The 20,734-nt window shown below is 41.7% G+C and overlaps 2 protein-coding genes across 3 annotated transcripts in view; one reads left to right on the forward strand and one right to left on the reverse strand.

Moving 5' to 3' along the window:
• Positions 1 to 20,734, forward strand: part of DOCK1 (dedicator of cytokinesis 1) — a 267,373-nt gene that overhangs the window by 92,631 nt on the left and 154,008 nt on the right. The gene's annotated exons all lie outside the window — the stretch shown is intronic.
• The window catches only part of INSYN2A (inhibitory synaptic factor 2A), a 38,973-nt gene that overhangs the window by 2,881 nt on the left and 15,358 nt on the right, over positions 1 to 20,734 (reverse strand). Inside the window, exons 2-3 of the mRNA XM_030453112.1 lie at positions 19,224 to 20,394; positions 3,164 to 3,235 (exon numbers count right to left, since the gene is read on the reverse strand). Of these exons, the coding sequence (XP_030308972.1) occupies positions 3,164 to 3,235; positions 19,224 to 20,389 (1,238 nt within the window). The 5' untranslated portion in view covers positions 20,390 to 20,394. The remainder of the gene's footprint in view (positions 1 to 3,163; positions 3,236 to 19,223; positions 20,395 to 20,734) is intronic.

Below are 20,734 nucleotides of genomic sequence, written 5' to 3' on the forward strand. Positions count from 1 at the left end.
CTGAAATTCCTTCTCAGGGTTTAGTCCAGGACTGATCAAAAGTCTCTTTGCAATTGCAGCTCCAAGCACCATTACTCTGTGCTTGGCTGAGCCCCAGAGCAGAGGACCCTGAACCTGCTTTTTCTGTCATCTGCTTTTCTGCTGGGGACTGATACCAGTGCAGAGGGAAACCAAAATGAGAATTTATTTTATTTTTTAACAAAATCCTTTGTTGGTTTTTCTTTCATGCTTGCCCATTTCCCAGCTCCTGGTGTTAGTTATTGCCCAGCCTGCCTCTGAGGTGAATCCTGAGCTCATTTTGTCCCTGGGAAGTCCCAGTGATTTGCTGGGGTTGTGGGCAAGTGTTGCAAAAAGGTTGAAGGTAACAGCAGGGCAGCTGAATGCTGCTTTTTTTCCAAACCTGTTTCATACCCTACTGTCATTTTGGAATCAAAATCAGCAGGAACCTCTGTGGGGTTTCTCTGTTTGTTTTGCTTTGGGCTTTTTGTCCTCTTTGCTTTTTTTGTATTTGTGAGCTGGAGTTGATGTGTTCTGGAAACAATGATGATTTGGATGCTGTAATGAGTACTCCAGGACAAGCTTGGAACAAAACTATTTTCTGTGCAGAATTTGAGTCATATTCAGGAAAGAAAAACCTACTGAATAGCTGCTCATCAGTAAAAGATTGTGTGCTTGGTGCCTGAAGCCCAAAGGGAGAGCAGTAAAGAAGTGCCTGGCTTTTTAATTGAGCCCTTATGGTGCAGTGACATGGATCACCATGGAGCTGGCTTCACCTCCAGCACCTCCCAGAGGCCCTGAGAACATCCCTGAGGTGTTTTTGGGGGTTCTGTCACACAATGTGCCTCTGTGTCCATGTGCTTTCAAGAAATCCAACGCCTTCAAATGATGCAAGAAGGAATTTTTTACTGTCATAGTGGTGAAGCAGTGGCCCAGGTTGCCCAGAGAGGTGGCAGATGCCCCATTTCTGGAAATGTGCAGGTTGGATGGAGCTCTGAATAACCTGATTTAGTTGAGGATGTTCCTGCTGGGGAGGTGGCCTTGAAAGGTCCCTTCCCACCTGAACTGTTCTATGATTTTATTCTCTAACAGATGATGTGATAAAGGAGAGTGGTGGGCAGTGGGCACACCTTGCTCAAGGCATGGGCACAGGGTGGCTGATTCCTTCAGGATAATCCCATTTTCTAAATCCTATCACTGTGGATTTTCTGGTTTTGGCTTCATGGGTTTTTCAAATTATTTTGAGGATCTGTGTTAACGAGTTTATTTTTTGCATGCTGGCAGAAGAGGGAACTTATTCTAATTTTGTTGCTCTGCAAGGGATTGAAAACAGAGTTTGAGGAGTCATAACCATTTGGTTTAAAGCATATGGGATGTGGGAGGGTATCTAGCAAAAAGCTTGGAAATACGGGTGGGTTTTCTTTTCTAACAGTTCCATGTTATTAACATGAATCATTTAAAGGCTTAGAGCTGGAAATTACTGGGTATGTTGGTTACTTGTGAGATCACTGAATGGGAATTATTCGGATTTGGGGGGAGCTTGATCCATTTGCTTCTTGGAACCTCCAGCCCAGGCTTTGGGCAGCCTCTCTGCTTTCTGCCTCAGGGAAAAACCTTTCTCCTTCTGCTCAGCCCGAGCCTTTCTCATTCCCATGACCCCTCTTCTATTTACTTTTATCACCAAATTTATGACATTAAGGCCCAAATCCTGTAAGCATTTGTAGAGCTGCTCAACTTTTGCATTTAGGCAGGAGAGGTGAAGCAGGAATTACAGAACATCCCAGTGTCTCCTTCTGGGTCCCATTAATGGGGTGACATGGCGTTAGTGGAAGAAGAGGATCCTGATGAGCACTGATCACTTCAAAATCACCTCAATACAATTTTAAGGAATCTCTGTTACAATTTCCTCTTTCAACCTGAGAAATCAGAGCTGCCTCTGATCCAAAGCACTGCCAGCCCCAGCAAACCAGTGAGATCTGGGTTTTCTACCAAGTGTCTGACACTCCAGAGATAAGAGAAGGAATGCAAGTTAATTAATTTGGGTATGAAATAAGATGATGAAAATTGCTCTTCTCATCATTTAGCTACCTGATTTTGCTACACTGATGGTATCTTAGGAAATTGTCTACTTGTCTTATTTTTACTTTATGTTGTCATGCTTATTAATTTTAATAATTATTATATGAAGCCTTTAACAAGTGAACTGCTTCATGTGGGCTCTGCTACCTAGTTGACTTGGATCACCACCATCTCAACCTGTTTCCTTTGCCCCTGTTGTATTCAGTTACATTTCATAGAGTCCAGCACTGTGTTTTCTGTTGAAGAGTTAGAGTACAGCTTCAAACAACTTCAATATCAAAGGCAAGATTGAAACCCAGCATAATTCAGAATTTCAAAGGAGTAAAAAGTAGCCAAATAACCAGTCGTTAAAGCTTTGAATAATTTTTTCCCCCCAAGATCTGTAAAAGTGTAATCTTGATTTCTTTGTTCCCCCTATGTAGAAATTGGCTAGTGATTTATCTAGTGAAAAGTTTCCTTCCAAAAGCAAAAGTCACCTTTTAAAAGCTATTGAGTACTTGTAACCTTTTTGACTGAAGAAAATCCTAGCGTGACTTCTTCAAGATGCTCTTTCATAGAAATAATTCAGGATAAAAGCCTTAGAACAATGCAGAAAAAAATGAAGCAGAAGCTTCATTTTGTCACGAAGATTTCTGTTCAAGGATTAAAATTCCCATGGGATGGTAATTTAAGCAGGAGCAGAAAGGGCAGTTCCACTAAAAGATAATCACAGACTAAAACAGGCCGTGAAGATTTAGTCCACGTGGGGTTTGGGTGTTGAGAGAATTGGTGTGTTTTCTGCATATCAATTGCAGTCCTTCTGAACACCAAGATTTTCTTAAATTTCAAGTATTTATTTATTATTTAAAGTATTTAAGTGGACTTTGTCCTGACAATGTGCTTACAAAACATACTTTACATCTTTAGAAATTTGGATTTTGACTCATAAAACCAGGTGTCTTTTGCCTTTGATTCATTTAGTGAGGTTAAAATTTGTTTTAATTTTGTTTTGCATTATTAAAAAAAAAAAATCAAGGCTTTAAGCAACTGATCTGACATGAGTAAATCATTACTTTGACTGAGGAAGGAAAGGTGGGAATGCACCTACCTATAGATAATACATGCACTGTTCCTGCACGTGTCACAATTTGCTGTGTCTTGACCAGTCCGATAGGAAAGCCTACAAAGACAAGAGCACAAGGTCAGTAAAATGTCATTTTATGATGATATTAATAGAAATCAGTACTTCAGGGAATTTTTTTAAAACTTGATTTTATTTCTTTACAAAAACCTAGCTGTTAGGAAAACTAAAAATAGCTCATTCAGCTTCACTGGACAACGGGAAGGTGGAGTTAATTTGGAAAATGAGTCTTTAATGACTGCAAGGAGAAAATAAAATATTGATTTTGTTATGCTTTGCAAATGAAAAGGGAAAACATCAAGGAGACCAAGTCATGGGAACCTGTTCTTACATGAAGCTGCTGTTGAATTTTGAAGGTGTGAGAAATAGATCTGGTCAGGATTAGTTGAGGGAATTCTTCTCACCTGAGGCTTGGGACTTGCCTTACCCAAACAGCTGGAGTCATTTTCCTCAAACAGTTGGAATAATTTTCCTCAAACAATTCAGTGTTGCAGCTCTGCACCTGCCCTGCCCTAAGCTGCTCTTGCTGTGGGGACAGAAAAACTTTCTATTTCCCTGAAAAAAGAGCAATAATGAAAAATCCAGCATTTGGAGAAAAGGTGACTTGATATTTATGTCTAGAGTATCAAACCTATATAAAACAAATATGAGACACAACCTGTTAATTGTGCCTGTCCCTCAGATGGTAACTCAGCATTTCCTAAATGCTGCAGGCTATTTATTTATGATATAACATACAGCTTGCTTTGAAAATGACCATTTTGTGCTGTGTCACTTTACTTTTTTAAAGGTTTGAATACTAGTTTTAAACCTTATTACATTACCACATATATATATAACTGCTGAAAAAGAAAAAATTGATCAGTCTGGAGTTTATCAGACCAAACTTGTCTTCACAGGTGACATTGCTGCTTCCATTCTGACTTTAATTAAATCAATCCCTGGAGTTGAGGATGGGGCAAAAGCTCTGGGATCCTTGGCAGAGGGGTAGCACAGCCAGTAGTGTGCATTCAGAGCCTGAATCTACTTCTTTTTAATAAAAGAATTTTTTTCCAGGTAGAGTTCTTGCTGTTCTGGGTGGTTGTTACTAGAAGAAGGTTTTGGAACACTCTGGATTTGAAACTTGGTATTAAGCAGTAGCTTCAGATACACTTTTTGGTCAGAGGAACAAAGTCCTGGTACCTGGGTTGCTAAATTTTAGCAAAACAGCAAAACCCAGATGCTCAAATGAATTTTTACAAAGCAGGATTTCTATATTATATACTCTTCCTTATGGAGAAAAAACATCAATGTTGGCTTATAATTGGTTACACTTACTTTTTATGCTAAGAGCAAAGTAGTATCTGGTTTTCAATTTGCTTCAAAAAATCTTCCAAAAGCTGACATTAAAATTTCACCAGACTGTTAAACTCAGACTTGCAACATGATAGTTTTTTTTTCCAAGCTATTGATCAAACACTACATCTTTAGAAAGAGATTTTAAAGTGTACAGATCAGTCCATGGAAGCCTTTATTTACTGAGGAATAAAGAGTAGTTAATCACCTTGTGAGGACCACAGCCCATTTCTGAGTGCTTTTTTTAATAGATAAAGGCATAAACACAGCACATATAGTGCCAGGTTGTTTGTGTTGGTGGCTTTTTTTTTCTCATTAGTTTCCAGTTGGAACATTTCAATTCATCTTTGTACACTGGCAAACTCCCAGTCAAACCCCAGTTAAATCTCTGCCTTCTTGACCCCCAACCTCCTCCTCTCTGCCCCTCTCTGCTGGTTCTCTACCATGCCCCTGGGTTTCTGCCTCAGGCTTGGCCTGATTTATTTGTGTTTCTCCCCCTAGTTGGGGTGTTTGAGAACCAGGGCTTTCAGAAAAATCAGAATTATATCTGTGGTCACTCTCTTAGTTACTGTGATGATTTACTAACCAGTTCCCACCAGCATCATGCTCATCTTAACAAAACAGTATTGTGATAAACTCAGAGTGCTGGTAGCTTGGGTACTTATTTACCAAAACCCATAGAATATTTGGTATTAAAGTAGATGTTCCAGTTCCATCATGAGCTATAGAGCTGCTGTTATAACTGGCAGTGGTTTTGACATCTTATTAAAAACAACATATCGCTCTACTTTAGGTTAATAAACTCTCTATCCCAAAATGCAGTTGTCAGTATTTTATTTAAAGTAGTTTCCTAAGTATATGATGATCCTTAAATGCCCAATAATTCAAGATTATCAGATACTTAAAAAATATATTTCTTAGTTGATGATATAATGCAGACCCATTAAGGTGATGAAAACGGTGCTTTGGTGTAAGTATTTAAAACTATGATGATATTCTGACAGTTTGAAATACTGATTTCTCAGGTTCTACATTCAGCACTTCAGGCATCATTGCTACTTTCCAGCTGTTCTGTTAATGGTGATATATTTTTTTCTTCTAATCTGATCTAATTTTATTAAGAACTTTTTCAAAACCATCATTTTGTGTATTGAATGTATTCAGCTTTCTGGAGATGATCTTCCTTTCAAACTCCAGTATTAGTAAAGTTGTCTTCTCTGAACCATCCTGTTCATTAGATTTCTTTTTAAGCCCCCCAAAAGACAACATGGTGTTACAGAGCTTGGTTTCCATCAGGCAGTTTGATAGCTCCTTAGCCAGGACTGTGTTGTGTGAGTGTTACTACACTATAAATTCAATTATTTCTATATAAATTAAACCCTTAATGAAAGAATTGTTGATACCCCAGGGCTTTGGACTTTCATTTTCTTGTTTTCTCATAATTATCTACATAAACACTTGCATGGAATTTAATCTGCTCCGTGCCAGCAAAGCTTTCAGCACTGGCTTAGCATCTCCATGTGAATGTTGGGCAGGGAGGTTGATTTGCTGGGTGCAAAGCAGAGCTCCCTGTCAGTGCTAACTGCTGGGAACAGATTGCCAGCACAGCCTGGGTACTGCCTTCAGGAGAGCACAGTTCTGAGTGATGATGCTTTCCCTCTGAGAAGGGGCATTTTGGATTAGCTGCTTTCTTTCCCTGCCATTGCAAATAATTTTAAAGGTTACCCAAGTGTACCAGAGCTCAGGGTGGGGACCTGTAACTTTTTTTTTTTTTTTAATGCAGTGTTTTTCTCTGAGTAACTCCTGTAAAACGTGAAACAAAACAAAGGTTCTTACAGAAAAATGGTTTTCTTTTTGGAGAAATGAAAGGTGGTTCTGATCTTGTTTTAGATCCCAAGCAGAACATTTTTTTTCACCTTGTGTTGAGTGAGATGCCTGGGAGCCAGGAGTTCCCCCCCAGGCTGCATCTCCTGGGGGTGATGTACTTCAGAGAAAAAATACCAGCATGAAGCCTTGCAGCTAATTTTACAATTTTAACATCTTGATTTTGGAAATACCTCATTGATTTAAGTACCAGGTGTGACCAGGAATTGTCAGTGTTGAACTAGAGGCTGTTGATTTTTGCTCTTCTGGTTGTTGTGGCCTCAGCCTTGCTCTCCTCAGGTTGGGTGGTCCCTGGGGTGCTCCTGGGGCCTTTCTAACATGGAGCTGTGCATGTCTGGGATGTGGCATGGGCTGCTCCTAAAAAATGCCCTGCTGGGAATCTGTTGGCTTTAAGATGTGAGGTGCAGTGAGAGGACATTTATTGGCACCTGTGCCTTCCAACAGAAGTTTCTTCTTGGCATCCACCTCTGCCTTCCATGAGTAAGACCCCACCAAATCTCGTCCCTTCCCCTGCCAGTCAGCAGCTGCTTATTTGTTACTCAGTGACCACAAAAGGAAAAATGTTCTACCTGAAAAAGTACTTGTGGGTGCTGAAGGAATTATTTTGGTTTATTTGGGTTGCTTTCTGTGTAGTTGCTAGAACCTGCACTGCAGTAATGCTTTTTTACCCAGTAACCATAAAGATAATAGACCTGAGGAGGTGTAAATTTAGTCTTTTTAAAAATAGATTATCAATATAGCAAAGGAAATGTGGTATTATTTGTGCCTGGTTTGATGGGATGCAGGTTGGTCTGCAAGAAGGGAACCAGATGTGTTGACTGGAATGTTTGCTCAGTTTCCCATATTCTTTGATACTTTACATTTTGGGTTTCCTGTTTTCATATGGATGTCCATGATGGGCAGTCAGGTATTTCTCCAGGCTCTGGAGAAAGGATGGGTTTAGGTCAGTTGTGTTTCTCTGCACCTCACTGGCTGTGTCAGCTTGGGAAGGGGATCTCATTCCCATCCTCCATTCTCCACATATGTTTGCTCTCTATATTTCATATTTTCTTTTTCAGGAAGCTTTCATTTTATTGCATTTCTTTTAGCATTCTTGGCACAACCTGAGCTTAACCTCAATTAACACTTCCAAGTATTAAAATATTATAATGAAGAGCAACCATTTTGCTGACATGGACTGGCAGTAACTAATAATAGGCTGTGATGTTCAGAGTAGCCTCAGGGAATTGCACCCTCTAAATCCCTGTGAATTGCAGAACTGGTGCACCTGCTCGAGGCTCTTTTTTGAAAACACCAACTGTAACATCAAAATCTTTGCATTTGAGTAGTTTTTTTACTCCTATAAATTAGAGAGCCCATTGAGCTGAGAGAGGGAAGTTCAGATCTGTGAGTGTTGATATTTTTTTTTATTTTTATTTTCCCCATCATTCAGCAGGGAGCTGGTGAAGGGGCACTAATTCAAGTATCCTGGACTCACATTAAAAGCAAAAAAAAATTCACAGAGGGATTTAGAAGGATGGATCTGTTACATCTGGATGTCTCTCCTTATGTGCTGGGAATGTAGGGAATACTTGATATTAATTGAGTTACTTAATGGCAGGACTTGACAGAAGTGGCTGTGCTTCAGAGTGTGTTCATGCTCTTTAGATGGTACTGATGTTCATCACACTTCTGACGTGTTACCACCACCAAGGAGGATAAACAGACTGCAAGATCTTTTTTTTTTTTTTTGCTGTTGCTGTTTTTCTGAAAATACAGTGAAACAAATGATCTGAAGAAGGCACTGGGCCTTTGAAGTGGTTTTGAAGTGCCAGTTCTGTCCCTGCTGAAAGCTGAGGAAGGGTTGGCCATGGGTCTCTCTACGTTGGTGTATAAAGGTACTGTTTCCATGCCCAACCTGGTGCTGCTGGGACTGTTTAAAGCACAGCTAGTTAAGCACACTAACATTATCTGTCTTTACAGAATAGTAATTTAAACATAAAGAGTCTGGTGGAGACCTCCTCAAAACCTTTGTTTCCTACTGTAAAGTATTAGAGAGCTAATACTGCTAATAATATGCTTCAAGAGAAAATTATCCACCCTTCCAATTAACATAATTTGCCTTTTGGCAGAATAAATGACTTCACCAGGTCACGTGTGTTTTAGCTGTCCTTATGACCCGTGTCATGGCTTAGCTATGTAAACTGCAGGAGAATTCCTTGTGTGTGTTTTGTAGATGAAAATAAATCCTTTTTAGCCATACAGCCTAGCCTAGGAAAGATTTGCTATTCTAGCTCAATGGAAAGCCTCATATAAATGCATTCCTATCAGCAGCCCCCATGTTTCTCTTGGATTAATGGCTGCCTCGGGTTGCCTTAAGAACTTATATTTTGCTGTCAAACCAGCAGGTATGTACAGGTATAAAACACCCCGGGTCAGCTTTTGGCTCCTACAAAGGTGTTCTGAAAAATGACTTTCCCAGCAGACAAATTGTTGTAGCCTTACTGCTGCTGTGTTGTCATTAGAGTCATCAGCACCAATTAGCAGCTCTCATTCCTAAATGACAGCAGTACAGCCTGATAACAATCAGGAATATTGAGCTTTGAGCTTTATCTTGAGGTGTTTGGGTTTTTTTCTTTTCTTTGATGTCTACATCTGGATGCAAACATTGAATTGTATCCTGCTTTTTAGAGCTATGTTGGGTTTTGGTGTTTTGTTTTTGGGGAGGGCTGTCACTTGTTACTTATTATTTTTTTCAGCTACAGATTTTTCTTTTTCCCTGGTGTTTCCTTATTTGCAAATTTGGTTATTTGCAAGTATTTGGTTCCCTCTTACAAACCCTGGGAGAATTCTTGGGTATGTCTCCCAGTGAACATCTCATTTTTGGGAAGGCCTCTTCCCCTTTCTGGGACAGTGCAGGGATTGGCTCCAGCAGCTGTGGGGAGATCCTTGGATCACTCAGAGGAGCTTGAGTCTGCTTCAGAGCATCCTGCATGGGGTCAGCTTGTCTTACACTGTTTGTTTGCAATAGATTGGATGTGTTAGAAGTAGGAGCCAACTCGGTAGCTTTGTGCAGAGACCCAAGCAGGGCTGTGGAGCTGTCTCAGATCCAGCTGGCTGGAAGCTGTTGCCCAGTTCTCTTAGCAAAGTTGCATGGAGCTGTGGTCAGGATTTTCCATCACAGTGGCTTCTTCCCATACTGCTCTGAAGGTACCAAAAAAGCTTTTCTGGGAACCATCCACATCCTCCACAGCTGTAGCAAAGCTCAGTGCCTGTGCACTGGAGCACAGAGGCAGAAATCCTGTGGTACAGACCTCAAGCACGAGCCAGTTTGCTCCTAGGGTGTTTTGGGAGCTGGGGAGATCTCCCTGAGAGCCCCATAGATCCCAGCAACATCAGCTCTGGGGTCCTGGTCCCAGTGCTCACAGCTCCAGAGGTACTGGGGATGTGGATGCAAGGTTATTCTCTCCTTCTTAGCTGAGATCCCTGCTGGTGTGAGCATCACTGGGGAGGTTTTCTTTAAGTAGTCACTATATGAGGATTAATTAAAGCTTATCCTGTCTCCAAGGAAAACTGCAGGCAGGGAGCAGGGCAGGCAGCCAGCCTGCAGGGTGGCACAGCTGGAGGGACCAGAGATGAGTCCCAAGGGATCAGTAAGTATGGGCAGGCAGCCTCTGGCTGTCATCAGAATAGTAGGGAAGATCCTACCTGTCATGCTGGGTACAAGTTATGTTTTAACATGCACACAAACAACAACAAGAACAAAAAGAAAACAGTGCACAAATTCCCTCACTCATTTTTGAAAGGTTTTTTAACTGATGGCAAAGGATGAAAGCAGAAATCCTCTGATGCTCTAAAATAATAGAATCTCTTTTTGACTTTATTCCCTCTCTGTCTTGTTATTACAGGGCTGGTATTATTCATTTGGTTTCTGAAAATACTTTGAAATGTACAGAAGCTCAGTGGTGAGATTTTTCATCCTGTTTCCAAGACAGTAGTTTGTTGTCTTTTACTGAATCCTGACAGTTGGAAGCAGATGACTAATTTTCTTTTTGAGGTATTTGCAACGTGGGTGTATGGCACGACTCCCAAGACAGCAATTCACGTGCTTTCACCCCATAAATACATTTTATATTATACTCAGGTTAGGCAGGGAGTGTTTAAAAAATAAAAAGTAAAAATGTTTTAATAGGGCTGTTTAGTGGTTTTAAAAATCCTCAGTGAGAATGGAGAGAATTAAAATATATTTCAAGTGAAATCATGAGATCTTACCAGGAGTTAGGTACATACAAGGTCTGGCATCTCTCTTGAATCTCTATCTGTGTCTCTGTTGTCTCATCCAAAAAATCAGGAGGCTAATTAAAATGTCATCTCGTGGTGTTAATAATAATTCAAGGGATTTGCTCTAGCTGAGTAACAACTGCATTGCTGGCATAGAGTTCTTAGGCCAAATGCTTGCAGCAGGTTATTAGGGAGTGCACTGCAGTAGTTATGCTAAGGTGAGGTCTGTCTCTTTACCCCTGGCACTCAAAAATCTCTACTGTGAGTTGCTCCTTGACCTCAGAGCATCATTACTTGGATGCCCTGAGACTTCTGGACCTGCAGCTCATCATTAGGTGCTCTGCACCCATCCTAATACTGCAGCTTTGCCTTGTGTTATATTCCTCTTCCAAGCTCTCATTGCTCCTCCACCCTCTCATCCACCTAATTTTAAAATTAATTTCTGCTGTGTGTCATGCTGGGGATGAGCTGGGGTGATGTGTTGGGTGGTGTGGGCATCATCCCTGTCTCCCTCACCTCCCTGTTGCTTCTACCCTGAGCTGAATTCTTTTCTCAAGCACAGAGCCATTATTCAACTCCCTTCCCAGTGGCTGATAGCCCTTTGTCAGAGATTCATAACTGCACAATTTTAATGCAAATGAAATCTTCCCAACCAAGCAGACCAAAGGCTGGGCCATAGCTCTGAGCTAATAGTGCCTTCCCAGGTGTGTAGCTGTATTTTAAACCACAACACCTTGGATTTTGCTTGGGTCAGGCTTTCAAATAAAGAAGGCTGCTAACAAGGAGGGAAGATGGGAGAAATAAGAAGTCTGTGGGGTTTTATTAATTTCCAAGTGACTGAGGAGTCAGTGTAAGCACAGTACTCCCTGCCTGTATCAGCTGACAACAATAACTCCCTCAACCATCCAATATACAAAGAGCTTGTTTAAAATTTGAAATATTCCCAGCAGCACAAACTGAGGGATGTGGAGCACGACTGCTGGGCACTGATTGTGTGGTCAGTGCTAGAAGGATGGGGAATTATCTGGAAAGAAACCCAGCACCTTGGAAGTGCTGAATTGTTGTTTTGTTGCATCTTGCAGAACTCTTTGCAGGTCTCAGTACTTTTGTTTTCTTGTTTCTTAAATAAGGGTAGTTTGAGGTTGCACTGCAGTGCAGATCTGTAGAGCAGCAGTTGAGTATTTGTTTGAGCTTTGTACACAAATGCTCTAAGTCTCATCCCCTGGGATTTTTGTCTGAGCTTGTATGGGTGACAGTGCAGTAAACAAATCTCTTTGCATTTACCAAAGGAATGACCTAAGTCATGCCAGGTTGAACTATTCCAGACTTTAAATTGCCTTAATATTGTCAAAGTACCTCTGTTCATCTCTACAAAACATCCTCTTGTGCTGATGGATTAGTAGTCCACACTCAGCTTTCATCACATCTTCTCAGGATACTGGAACCAGGAGAAAGAAAATTCTTCATTTCTCATGCTTGCTTACCCCCAGCTCCCTGAATCTGTAGTACAGGATTAGGATTTCTTGAGCTTTCTGAAGGCTGAGTTGCATGTTCAGGTCTTTGGAACCTGGGGTAGCTGCAAGCCTTAGGAGTTGAAAACCAAACCCCCTCTCCTTTGGACAAACCTTTTTATGAAAATTGTCCAGTCTAAACCAGTTATCCCCAGTCAGGATGAAAAATAAACACACGTTCATATAAGCACAGTGGCTCAAAGCAGGTGGAAGTTAAAAATCTGGGGAGAAATCTCTTGATGGTGAATGAAGTGCATGAGAAATGTGGTGCTGTGCAGCTCATTTTGTCTCATTTTTACAAGACTGGGAAGGCACACAGTGCATTGCTCTGTCTTTTGGGGTTCTAATGCTACTGACAGTCAAAATGCAATTATTAAAGGATTATATTAATTGTGTAAAGTGAGAGCTGGTAATTCAGTACCTAAATAACATCCTCTTTTAAAAGACTTACTTAGCAGAAAAATTCTCCTTGCAGGTATGTAATTTGGACAGCTCGGTGAGAGCTGGAAGTTTCTCATGATCTGCAGTAATTCATATGGATATATTTAGCAAGAACATAGTCTACTTAGACTTTTTTTTATAATACTTCACCAGTATTTTCAGATTTGAGTGTTGCAAGTTTGATTTTATTGGCCTTTGTGTCACTGGAGCCAATCTGATGGAAACATCTTCAGCCTTGATTTCACTTTGAAGCCTGAAGTGCTGCTGAACGCTGCTGAAATGGGGAGTGGGGTGGTGAAAGCTGTTACACCTTCCTTTTAAAGTCTAGTGAATAGCAACTAGATATAAAACCCTCTTTTTTTGGAAGACTTTAAATACTTTTATCTTCAAATATATGCAAAATGTAGCTGGAATATAGTGGCAAAGTAAGTTGTATTTTCGGAGACTCGGGGTGTTTGCAGTGTTGTTACTTTAAAAAGAGTAAATATTAAGATCAAGTAACTTTGCTTAAAAGCATTACCTCTTTTTTTGTTTGTATGTGTTTATTTCACATAGTGGTTGTTATTAAGAGGTCACTTTTCAGTTTTGTTCATCATTTGCTTATGGAAAAGGTCCTACCACTATATCCCTAACACAGGGTGTTCCATAGCTGTGAGCTAGCTGTGGCAGTGGGGTTATTTAACACAGTGCTCTTCATCTTAAATGTTCTGCTATCTCAGTACTCCAAATACCTATGATATATCTTCCAGGAGCATCTGTGAACTGTGAAGGTTTGCCCTTTTTATCCACCCTGACAATTTGATCTGAAGCTTTTCTTACGAGCAGCAGGCAAACTGTCCAACTCTAATGAAAAATCCTATCAAAACCCCAAATCTCATCAAGTTTTTGAAGGTCTATAAAATACCATGCTATGAAATAGTCTTGTTAGCTGTCCTTGTAGATCTAACTCCAGATTCTTTTAGTGAATCAAATTCAGGAAAAAGTGGAGATTAAACTTTGGATGGTGCTGGGTCTTTAAGCTTGACTGATCCTGGATCTTTAAATGCTCAGCTTTCATTTGGGGTGACTGAGCACTTTAAAAGCAGTGGGCTCAAGGGTGCTCGTGTGGACTGACAGCAGGCACTGAAACAGTCTGTGAGGAAATGTGTATTTGTGGCAGATAATGAAGTTGTGCCAGTGATGAGGACGTCAAGCTGAGAGGTGTTGGTGTGCAGTGGATTGCTCTGCCACGTCTGATCGGTTTCTGCTTGTTGGGGTGGGATACAGAAGGGAGAAAGCTGGTCTGCTGGTTTCTAGCTTGGAAAGAAAACCATGTTGCTTCTGCTGAGGGCAGATCAAGGACTCTGCCTTCAAAAGGTGAATTGTTCCAATCTCCAAGGTGTTCCAGAGTATCTGTGTCTGGGAATGCTCTGTAGGTGGTGTATGCTCTGAAATCCAGCGCCTGTAGTTTCGGTTGTGACGCGGATTTAAGTGGTGGTCTCAGGTGAAATAATGAACGTGGCCACTCCAAAGGACAGGCAGAATGGTTGGATGTAACAATCAGAGCTGAAAATCAAGCTGCTCATTGTAGTCCTGTTCCAAAGGACTGCTGTTACAGTCTCTTAAAAGCTGGCGGCACTCAGTCCATGATACCATTTGTGCATCACGGATGGAATTTTTGTCTTCTTTCAGGCTTTCATGTATTTATTTGTAGTGCAGCTGTCTTCTGCTGCTAAGATTATCTATCTATTGCTTCTCTTTGGTTCCAGGTTTTCCCTTAGAAATTGTTTTCTTGAATTGTTCCTATGCCATGTCTGTGATGGGAAAGGCAAAAGAGAACCGAAGGGAGGGAGGGGGAAATCCCTAACAAAACTGTTCATAGCATTTCTGCAGCTAGCCCAGTACTTCCAAATGCTGTGCTCTCAGAGGCTGTAGTATTATAAGCTCTTCAAGCTTTATTTTCTCTTTATGTGGAATGAGGAACTTCCTAGTTTTAAGAGTATTGGCTGGTGTGTGTAGATGGATTGAGTCAGACAGCAGAGATTGTTACTGCCTTTTATTTGCCGTCTGCTCGAATTGAGCTGAGAACAGCTGGACTGGGCCTGCAGTAGCTTCTGAAAAGGAGAAAAGCAAACAATCTGGGCAATAATTACTTTGCCTATCTGACTTCCATTTGCCATTGTTCCTAAGTCAAGATGCTAAGTTTATGCTTAATTCTTGTGCCCTTGAGGAGGACAGCTTGCTTTCTCTGACCAGGTGAAGCTCTTGTCTCCTCTGGTTCAAGTTTCCATCCAGACACTCACAGTATTGGTTTATTTTCTGCTTAGAAATGATGAGCAGACAAGTATCCCTTATTCATTGGGAATTGTGAAATTACATTTAAATTCCATCCATGGGAATGTGGTCTTTCAAAGCCTCTTCGGAGGAGCCTGGGATTGCTTCCTTCATCAGTGTTTGTGGAGAGCTCTTTATATTCCTCAGCCACTGTCAACTAATAAATGAATACAAATTATCTCTGGAACAGGTTCATTTAACTCTTGTCTAACGTGTAGCATTTGGCTTGTCGGAGTCAAAATACTGTGACTTATTTTTGTATGGCAAATTGAGTACTTTGTTTACAAAAATTGCTGATTTGTTCTGTAATGAGAAGGACCTAGATTACTTTTACTTCTCACTGTAAGGATTTAAAGGGCAGGTTATCAGTGTTCTCCAGCTGCAAAATATTTTTCATTATCTGTTCATCTTCTGTTACATATTTCATAAGCAGTACTGCAGTTAGCCAGGTTTTGGAATTAGCAACTTGAATTTTGCTTTCAATCCTGCTGTCTGCCCTTAGTGAAGCTGCATCTAGGTAAACAAAGCAGAATTTGGGTTGCTTAAATAAATGCCTTCTGTCTGAATACAGACAGCTATGTCTGTGCTTGATACAGATGGTTAATAAGTTTACTAGCAGATTAAATAATCAGCATTTGGAGGATAAAACTTGTGTTGTCGAGCTGCACTTCATCATGTAATACTCAACATTTTTCCAATTTTGGGCTGGAAGTCTGAATCAAAGCTATAGCTCTGCTAATTTTATTCATGTGTGACTTCATACAAATGGGCTTGAATGCCTTTTGCTGTGACGTGGTTTTATTTTTGTTGTGGAAGCTTCCACAGAGTAAGATCTGATTAATATGCACATACAAAATATGTAGTGTTTTAATAATTCCTTTCATCTTGAGGGTCAGAAGCCCAGTGGTGATGATTGATTTATTTCTACCCCTGTTCCCAAATCTACTATGTGCTATTTAGACAGATTGATGGCATTAAAATTATCCACTGCTTGATGATATAAGCTGAGTTTCCTCATGTCCCAAATTCTGCATTCCATGACCAATAAACGGGGCCTGATCCCAAGCCAGAGGAAGAGAGAGGTCCCTCTGCCCCCTTGCAGACTCAGCTTTGGCAGAACCCCCTCAGCCCTGGGCTCTCTCAGGTGTGGGAGCTGCTCTGTGGTTTTCTCCTCCCGTGGCTTTTCCCTTCCCCTCCAGCAGAGCTGAGCGCTGTCTGTTGTTGCTAATTGCAGATAATGTAGTGCTGACATTTTTGAAATGTATACATAGATGATGTTCACCCAAAGGATGATACTGCTGTCTTCAGAGATGCTGATACAGTTTTTTTGCTGGCACAGGCTCATTTAGTGATGAATTGCAGTAATAGCAGTTCAAGACCTACCGCGTATTAGTGAAAATGAATCCACTGAGCACGAGTCCCATGGCACTGCAGCAGCACTGAAAGAACACTGACTTTCTTGGAATGGGAAAAACCTGATGAGGAGATGTAGCTGAGAGTTAGGGTGGGGTTTTTTTTTTGTTGGTTTGCTTTTTTTTGGTAGTGGTGTTTTACCTGAACCAGAAGTGTTATTTGTTTGTTAAGGTAGGTTAGTGTAAGAAAGTAAGTGTAAAAAAGAAACCTAAGAAAAGCAGGAGAGTGCCATGAACACAGAACATTTCTGGTTTAGGAGGTGGAAGACTCATACATGCTACAGTAAGTAGAGAGGGAGCAGTAGCACTGCTTTTAATTTCTTGTTATAAATTCACTGAGCAGCCAATTATAAAAGGAAAGAAGATGAACATGTTGAAATGGAGCTGCTGTGTAATTGGGTACACAGTGGTGGGTCTCTGTGGCAAAAAATACCAAAATGAAAGCAATAATGGGAAAGAATTATTCTAATAGAAGGATGGGGGGACCTATTATTGAAATAGTTGTCTAATTTGAGGGAAATTGGGATAAAGACAGGCTTTGTGTTAATAACACATGGGTGCTTTGCATGGGAACAGAGTGTTCTTTCAGCTCCTCAGTGGGATCAGGGGAGAACAAATGTCCCAAACACGATGCTGGACCCCTGTTTGCCATCTCCTTTAAAATCACTCAAGTATTAGCAAGTTAGATGGGTCTGGAATACAAGAATTCCTAAACCAGGAGAAAATAATGCAGGTGTGCATCTCCTTTTCCTCCTTCTCCATCTAGCTGGGAGGAGGCGTTTTTGGGACATGCCCGGAGCTGGATGCAGCTCCAAGAAGAGGCTGTGTTTTGTTTGGTTTTGTTTTGTTTTCTCTTGTTAAGTTTTAAAGCAGCACCTTTGTATGTCCTTGCCTGTAAAACAACCCTGCTGTCTGAAATCTCACATAGATTTGTAGATGATTCGCTCACAGTTCCCATAATTAAACTTGGCCACTGATACAAATCTGCCACTTGTTAACATCAAATAATCATGAAAATATTTGATTTGTCTCTTCCATGTACCAGGACTTGTTGGAAAAGAAAATGTGGGAAGTATCTTTGGGTGGTGATTTCACCACTGCTGAGGAATCTATGGGGGGAAAATAAAGGAGTACTAATAAATAATTATTTTTTTTTTTTTTTTTTTGGTCAAATATAATGCAGTCTTGCAGATTCTCATTCATAAGTTTGTGTGTAGCAGAGATAATCCTAGGAACTGGGGTTTATGACTTATTAGACTATTTTAGTAGTAATACAAGCTACAGCTTCGTCAGGCTGACAACTTCAGGAGGATTATTTGAAGGTATGAGCAAACACCCATAGTTTTTAGGCAAGACTTTTGTGCTGGGAGCAGGGATAGACTCAGAATGTTGGCTACATTAAATGGGTCTGCTGAAGTCAGGTCAATAAAAACCATAATTATTTGCTGCACCTGTTGCTCTGCTCTCTTTGGAAAGGTAAAAATACATATATATAAATGTATGGAGGGAGCAGTGGTGTTTGGAGCAGCTGATTTTGTGGGTGGATGTCTTCATACACAAAGGGTTCTCAGTGAGTTATGATGAAGAAATGTGTTTCTCTGTTTCGTGATTTGACAAGCAACGTGTCCCTTCTTTCCAGTTCTCTTGCAGTTTCTCTAAGCTAAAGTCAGAGAAATACTTCTGAATAAGAATTAAAAAAAGAAAAAAGTCTGTGCTGCTTTTGGCTCGATCAATAAGCTTCCCAATCTGAAGATGCAATATTTGACAAATTATGCTAAAAATACTACAAACAGCTGTAAAACAAACTACTAAGGCTGTTTTGCCAACATTGTGCAACAGCTAGGATGGTTTTTTAAATGAAAAGCAGCTTTCATTTTTAGGATTAACGGGGTGTTTTTTACATGCCATAGAGAAGGAACTGAACCACAAATCTCACAATGTTGGGTTTTTTGGGGTTTTTTTTTTTACTCAAAAGAGGTGCTGCTTCAGGTAGCAAGAGCTACTGGTTTCTAATTTTAAAATCCAGATTTCTTATGAATTATGATTTAATTGCAAAAGTATTGAAAGCCACATAAACAGTACACATTCATACTGAGGTGCATTCCTTGAATAAAGATTAGTGAACTAAGTCAAGTTAGTCTGAAAAAGGCTTGTTTAGGTAATGCAAGAGGTGGGTTGGACTACCTGGGTAAAGAATAAAGGCTGTTCTGTTTTAAAGTAACATTTCTAATGCTGTATAGGTTGGTTTAAGGAATATAAGTTAGGGATAAAAAATTTCTTTATGCTTATGTTTGTAGTCAGTGCTTCAACAAAACATGCTTTCATTCTCCTAAGTTTTAATTTAATTTCCTTCTGAAAGAAATATTAACATTTCAGAAGGTGAAAGTAAACCAGGCAAGATTTCCTATGCCAGTAATGGAATTATATTAAGAGTTGCAATAATATCCCTTAATCTTAAAAAGTAAGTCTCTTACAGAATTAATATTTTTTCTGCTGCTTTTCATGCCTTGTGAGGTATTACAGCTAATACAAGTTGCTGATGTGAAAGCATCCTTGCTAATCCTGTTTGGAGTGCTGCTCGTTCTGTGCTCATTAGAAAAGGTACAAGAAAAAAATATTCTAGGTGCTTTGTTAAATCACTCCTTGATTACACTGTAGGGCAAGCAGTTGTGAATACCACTGGTAGGTTTTGGTAGGTTTCCCTCAAACTTGCCTCTAGAGCCACAAGACTTGGTCTGCACGACCAAAGTGATGTGTAAAACCTCCTGGAGTGCCACGGGGCAACGCGTGCAAAATGATGTTAGAAAATCCCAGGCAAGACTTGTGAGGAAAAGGCATTGAGAACAACTTATTTAAGAGGCATCTACTCACCCTTCTCTGTGAGCTTCTCCTTTCTCTAGCTCCTGTATAACACCCAACAACACTTTTATGGTTTCCTGACTAGAGCTGATCAAACTTTCCATCATCTGAAGCTGGGCTTTCAAGTCCACAACTTCGGTGTGAGGCACGATTTGTTGGCATTCCTCGCTCAGCGCCACGGCCGCCTGGCAGGGTTGGTTCTCCTCAGGGGGCCCAACGTTGACCCGAAGACCCTGTGGGTCAGCACACGGGGCGCCTTGGCACTGCGCCCGCCTGGAGCAGGCTCCAGCCTCTCCAACCTGGGGCTGGACACCGTTCAGTTGGACCGTCCTCTTGTCCTCCTCCTCCTCGGCCGTCGGGCAGGGCAAGCAGTCGGGCTCGGTCGCCGGGTCGGAACCGGCCGCCGGTAGATAGACGGAGGCCACTTCTGTCTTGAAGACCCTCCCGGGGAGGGGCTGAGCCAGCTCCTCGCTCGCCGGCCGCCCCGATGGCCGCTTCCCTCGGCCGGGTGGCCGGGCCGTGGTGGCCAAGGGGTCCCCCTCCGAGATGTCGGAGGAGTTTGGGAGAGGAAGAGGCGGCTCCGTGCTTGGCCAGGCCTCAGCCCCGTTGGCGCCGGCGGCCCCCGCGCGCTCGTGGAGGTGGGAGATGAACTCGGCCGTCTGGAGGCTGCTGGCCTTCCTGCCCCACTGGATGGTGCCTTCCCCTGAGCTTCTGCCCTCCTTGTCCTTCACGTCGATGAGGAACCCGTTGTTTTCCCCCTTAAAGGTGTCGACGGCCGAGGAAGCGCTCTTGAGGATGTTATTCCCTTTTTTCCGGTCCAGGGGAAAAGTTTGGTAACACTTTTTAAGATCGGGTGAAGTCTGAACTCCTGTGCTCTTGGTGACGTTGGGGATCGACCTCCGGGCGGGCACCGTCATGTACTTGCGATACGTCGTTTTGTAGGCAAGGGCTTTGGCTTCTTTCTTGTCGGGGTCCTGGGTGCCGGAGAGCTGCTTCTCCCTCTGCTCGTTCTGGGCCTCGCAGATATCTTTGAACCTCACCTGGAGGGCTTTGTTGCGTTTCTTGATCTGCCGGTTGGGATCCAGGGAATATTTCATCTCCAGCGCCAGCGAAGCTGCAGGCTCGACCTCGCTTTCTGAGGCAGTGAGTAGGCATTTGCTGGGCTCCTTACTCACCATGATGCCTGTGCACAAAAAGAGTGAAAAAACAAGCAACAAAACACCTCGTGTAACAACAGGAATGCTGCTTCCCCCCCCCACCAGAGATGCACTCAAGGTTTGCAATATTTGAACTTTTTTCCCTTCGATAGAAACGGCTGCCACTCACATGCTCCTAAATTACAGTCTGCCTTATATAGGACTGGGCTGGGCACGGAGTGGCAGAAAGGGACCTGGGAGTCTGGATTGCCAGGAAGCTGAACATGAGCCAGCAGTGTGCCCAGGTGGCCAAGAAGGCCAATGGCATCCTGGCCAGTGTGGCCAACAGGTCCAGGGAAGGGATTCTGCCCCTGTGCTCAGCTCTGG

Source organism: Calypte anna, chromosome 6 (genome assembly GCF_003957555.1).
Source record: "Calypte anna isolate BGI_N300 chromosome 6, bCalAnn1_v1.p, whole genome shotgun sequence".
In the NCBI taxonomy this organism is placed as follows: Eukaryota; Metazoa; Chordata; class Aves; order Apodiformes; family Trochilidae; genus Calypte; species Calypte anna.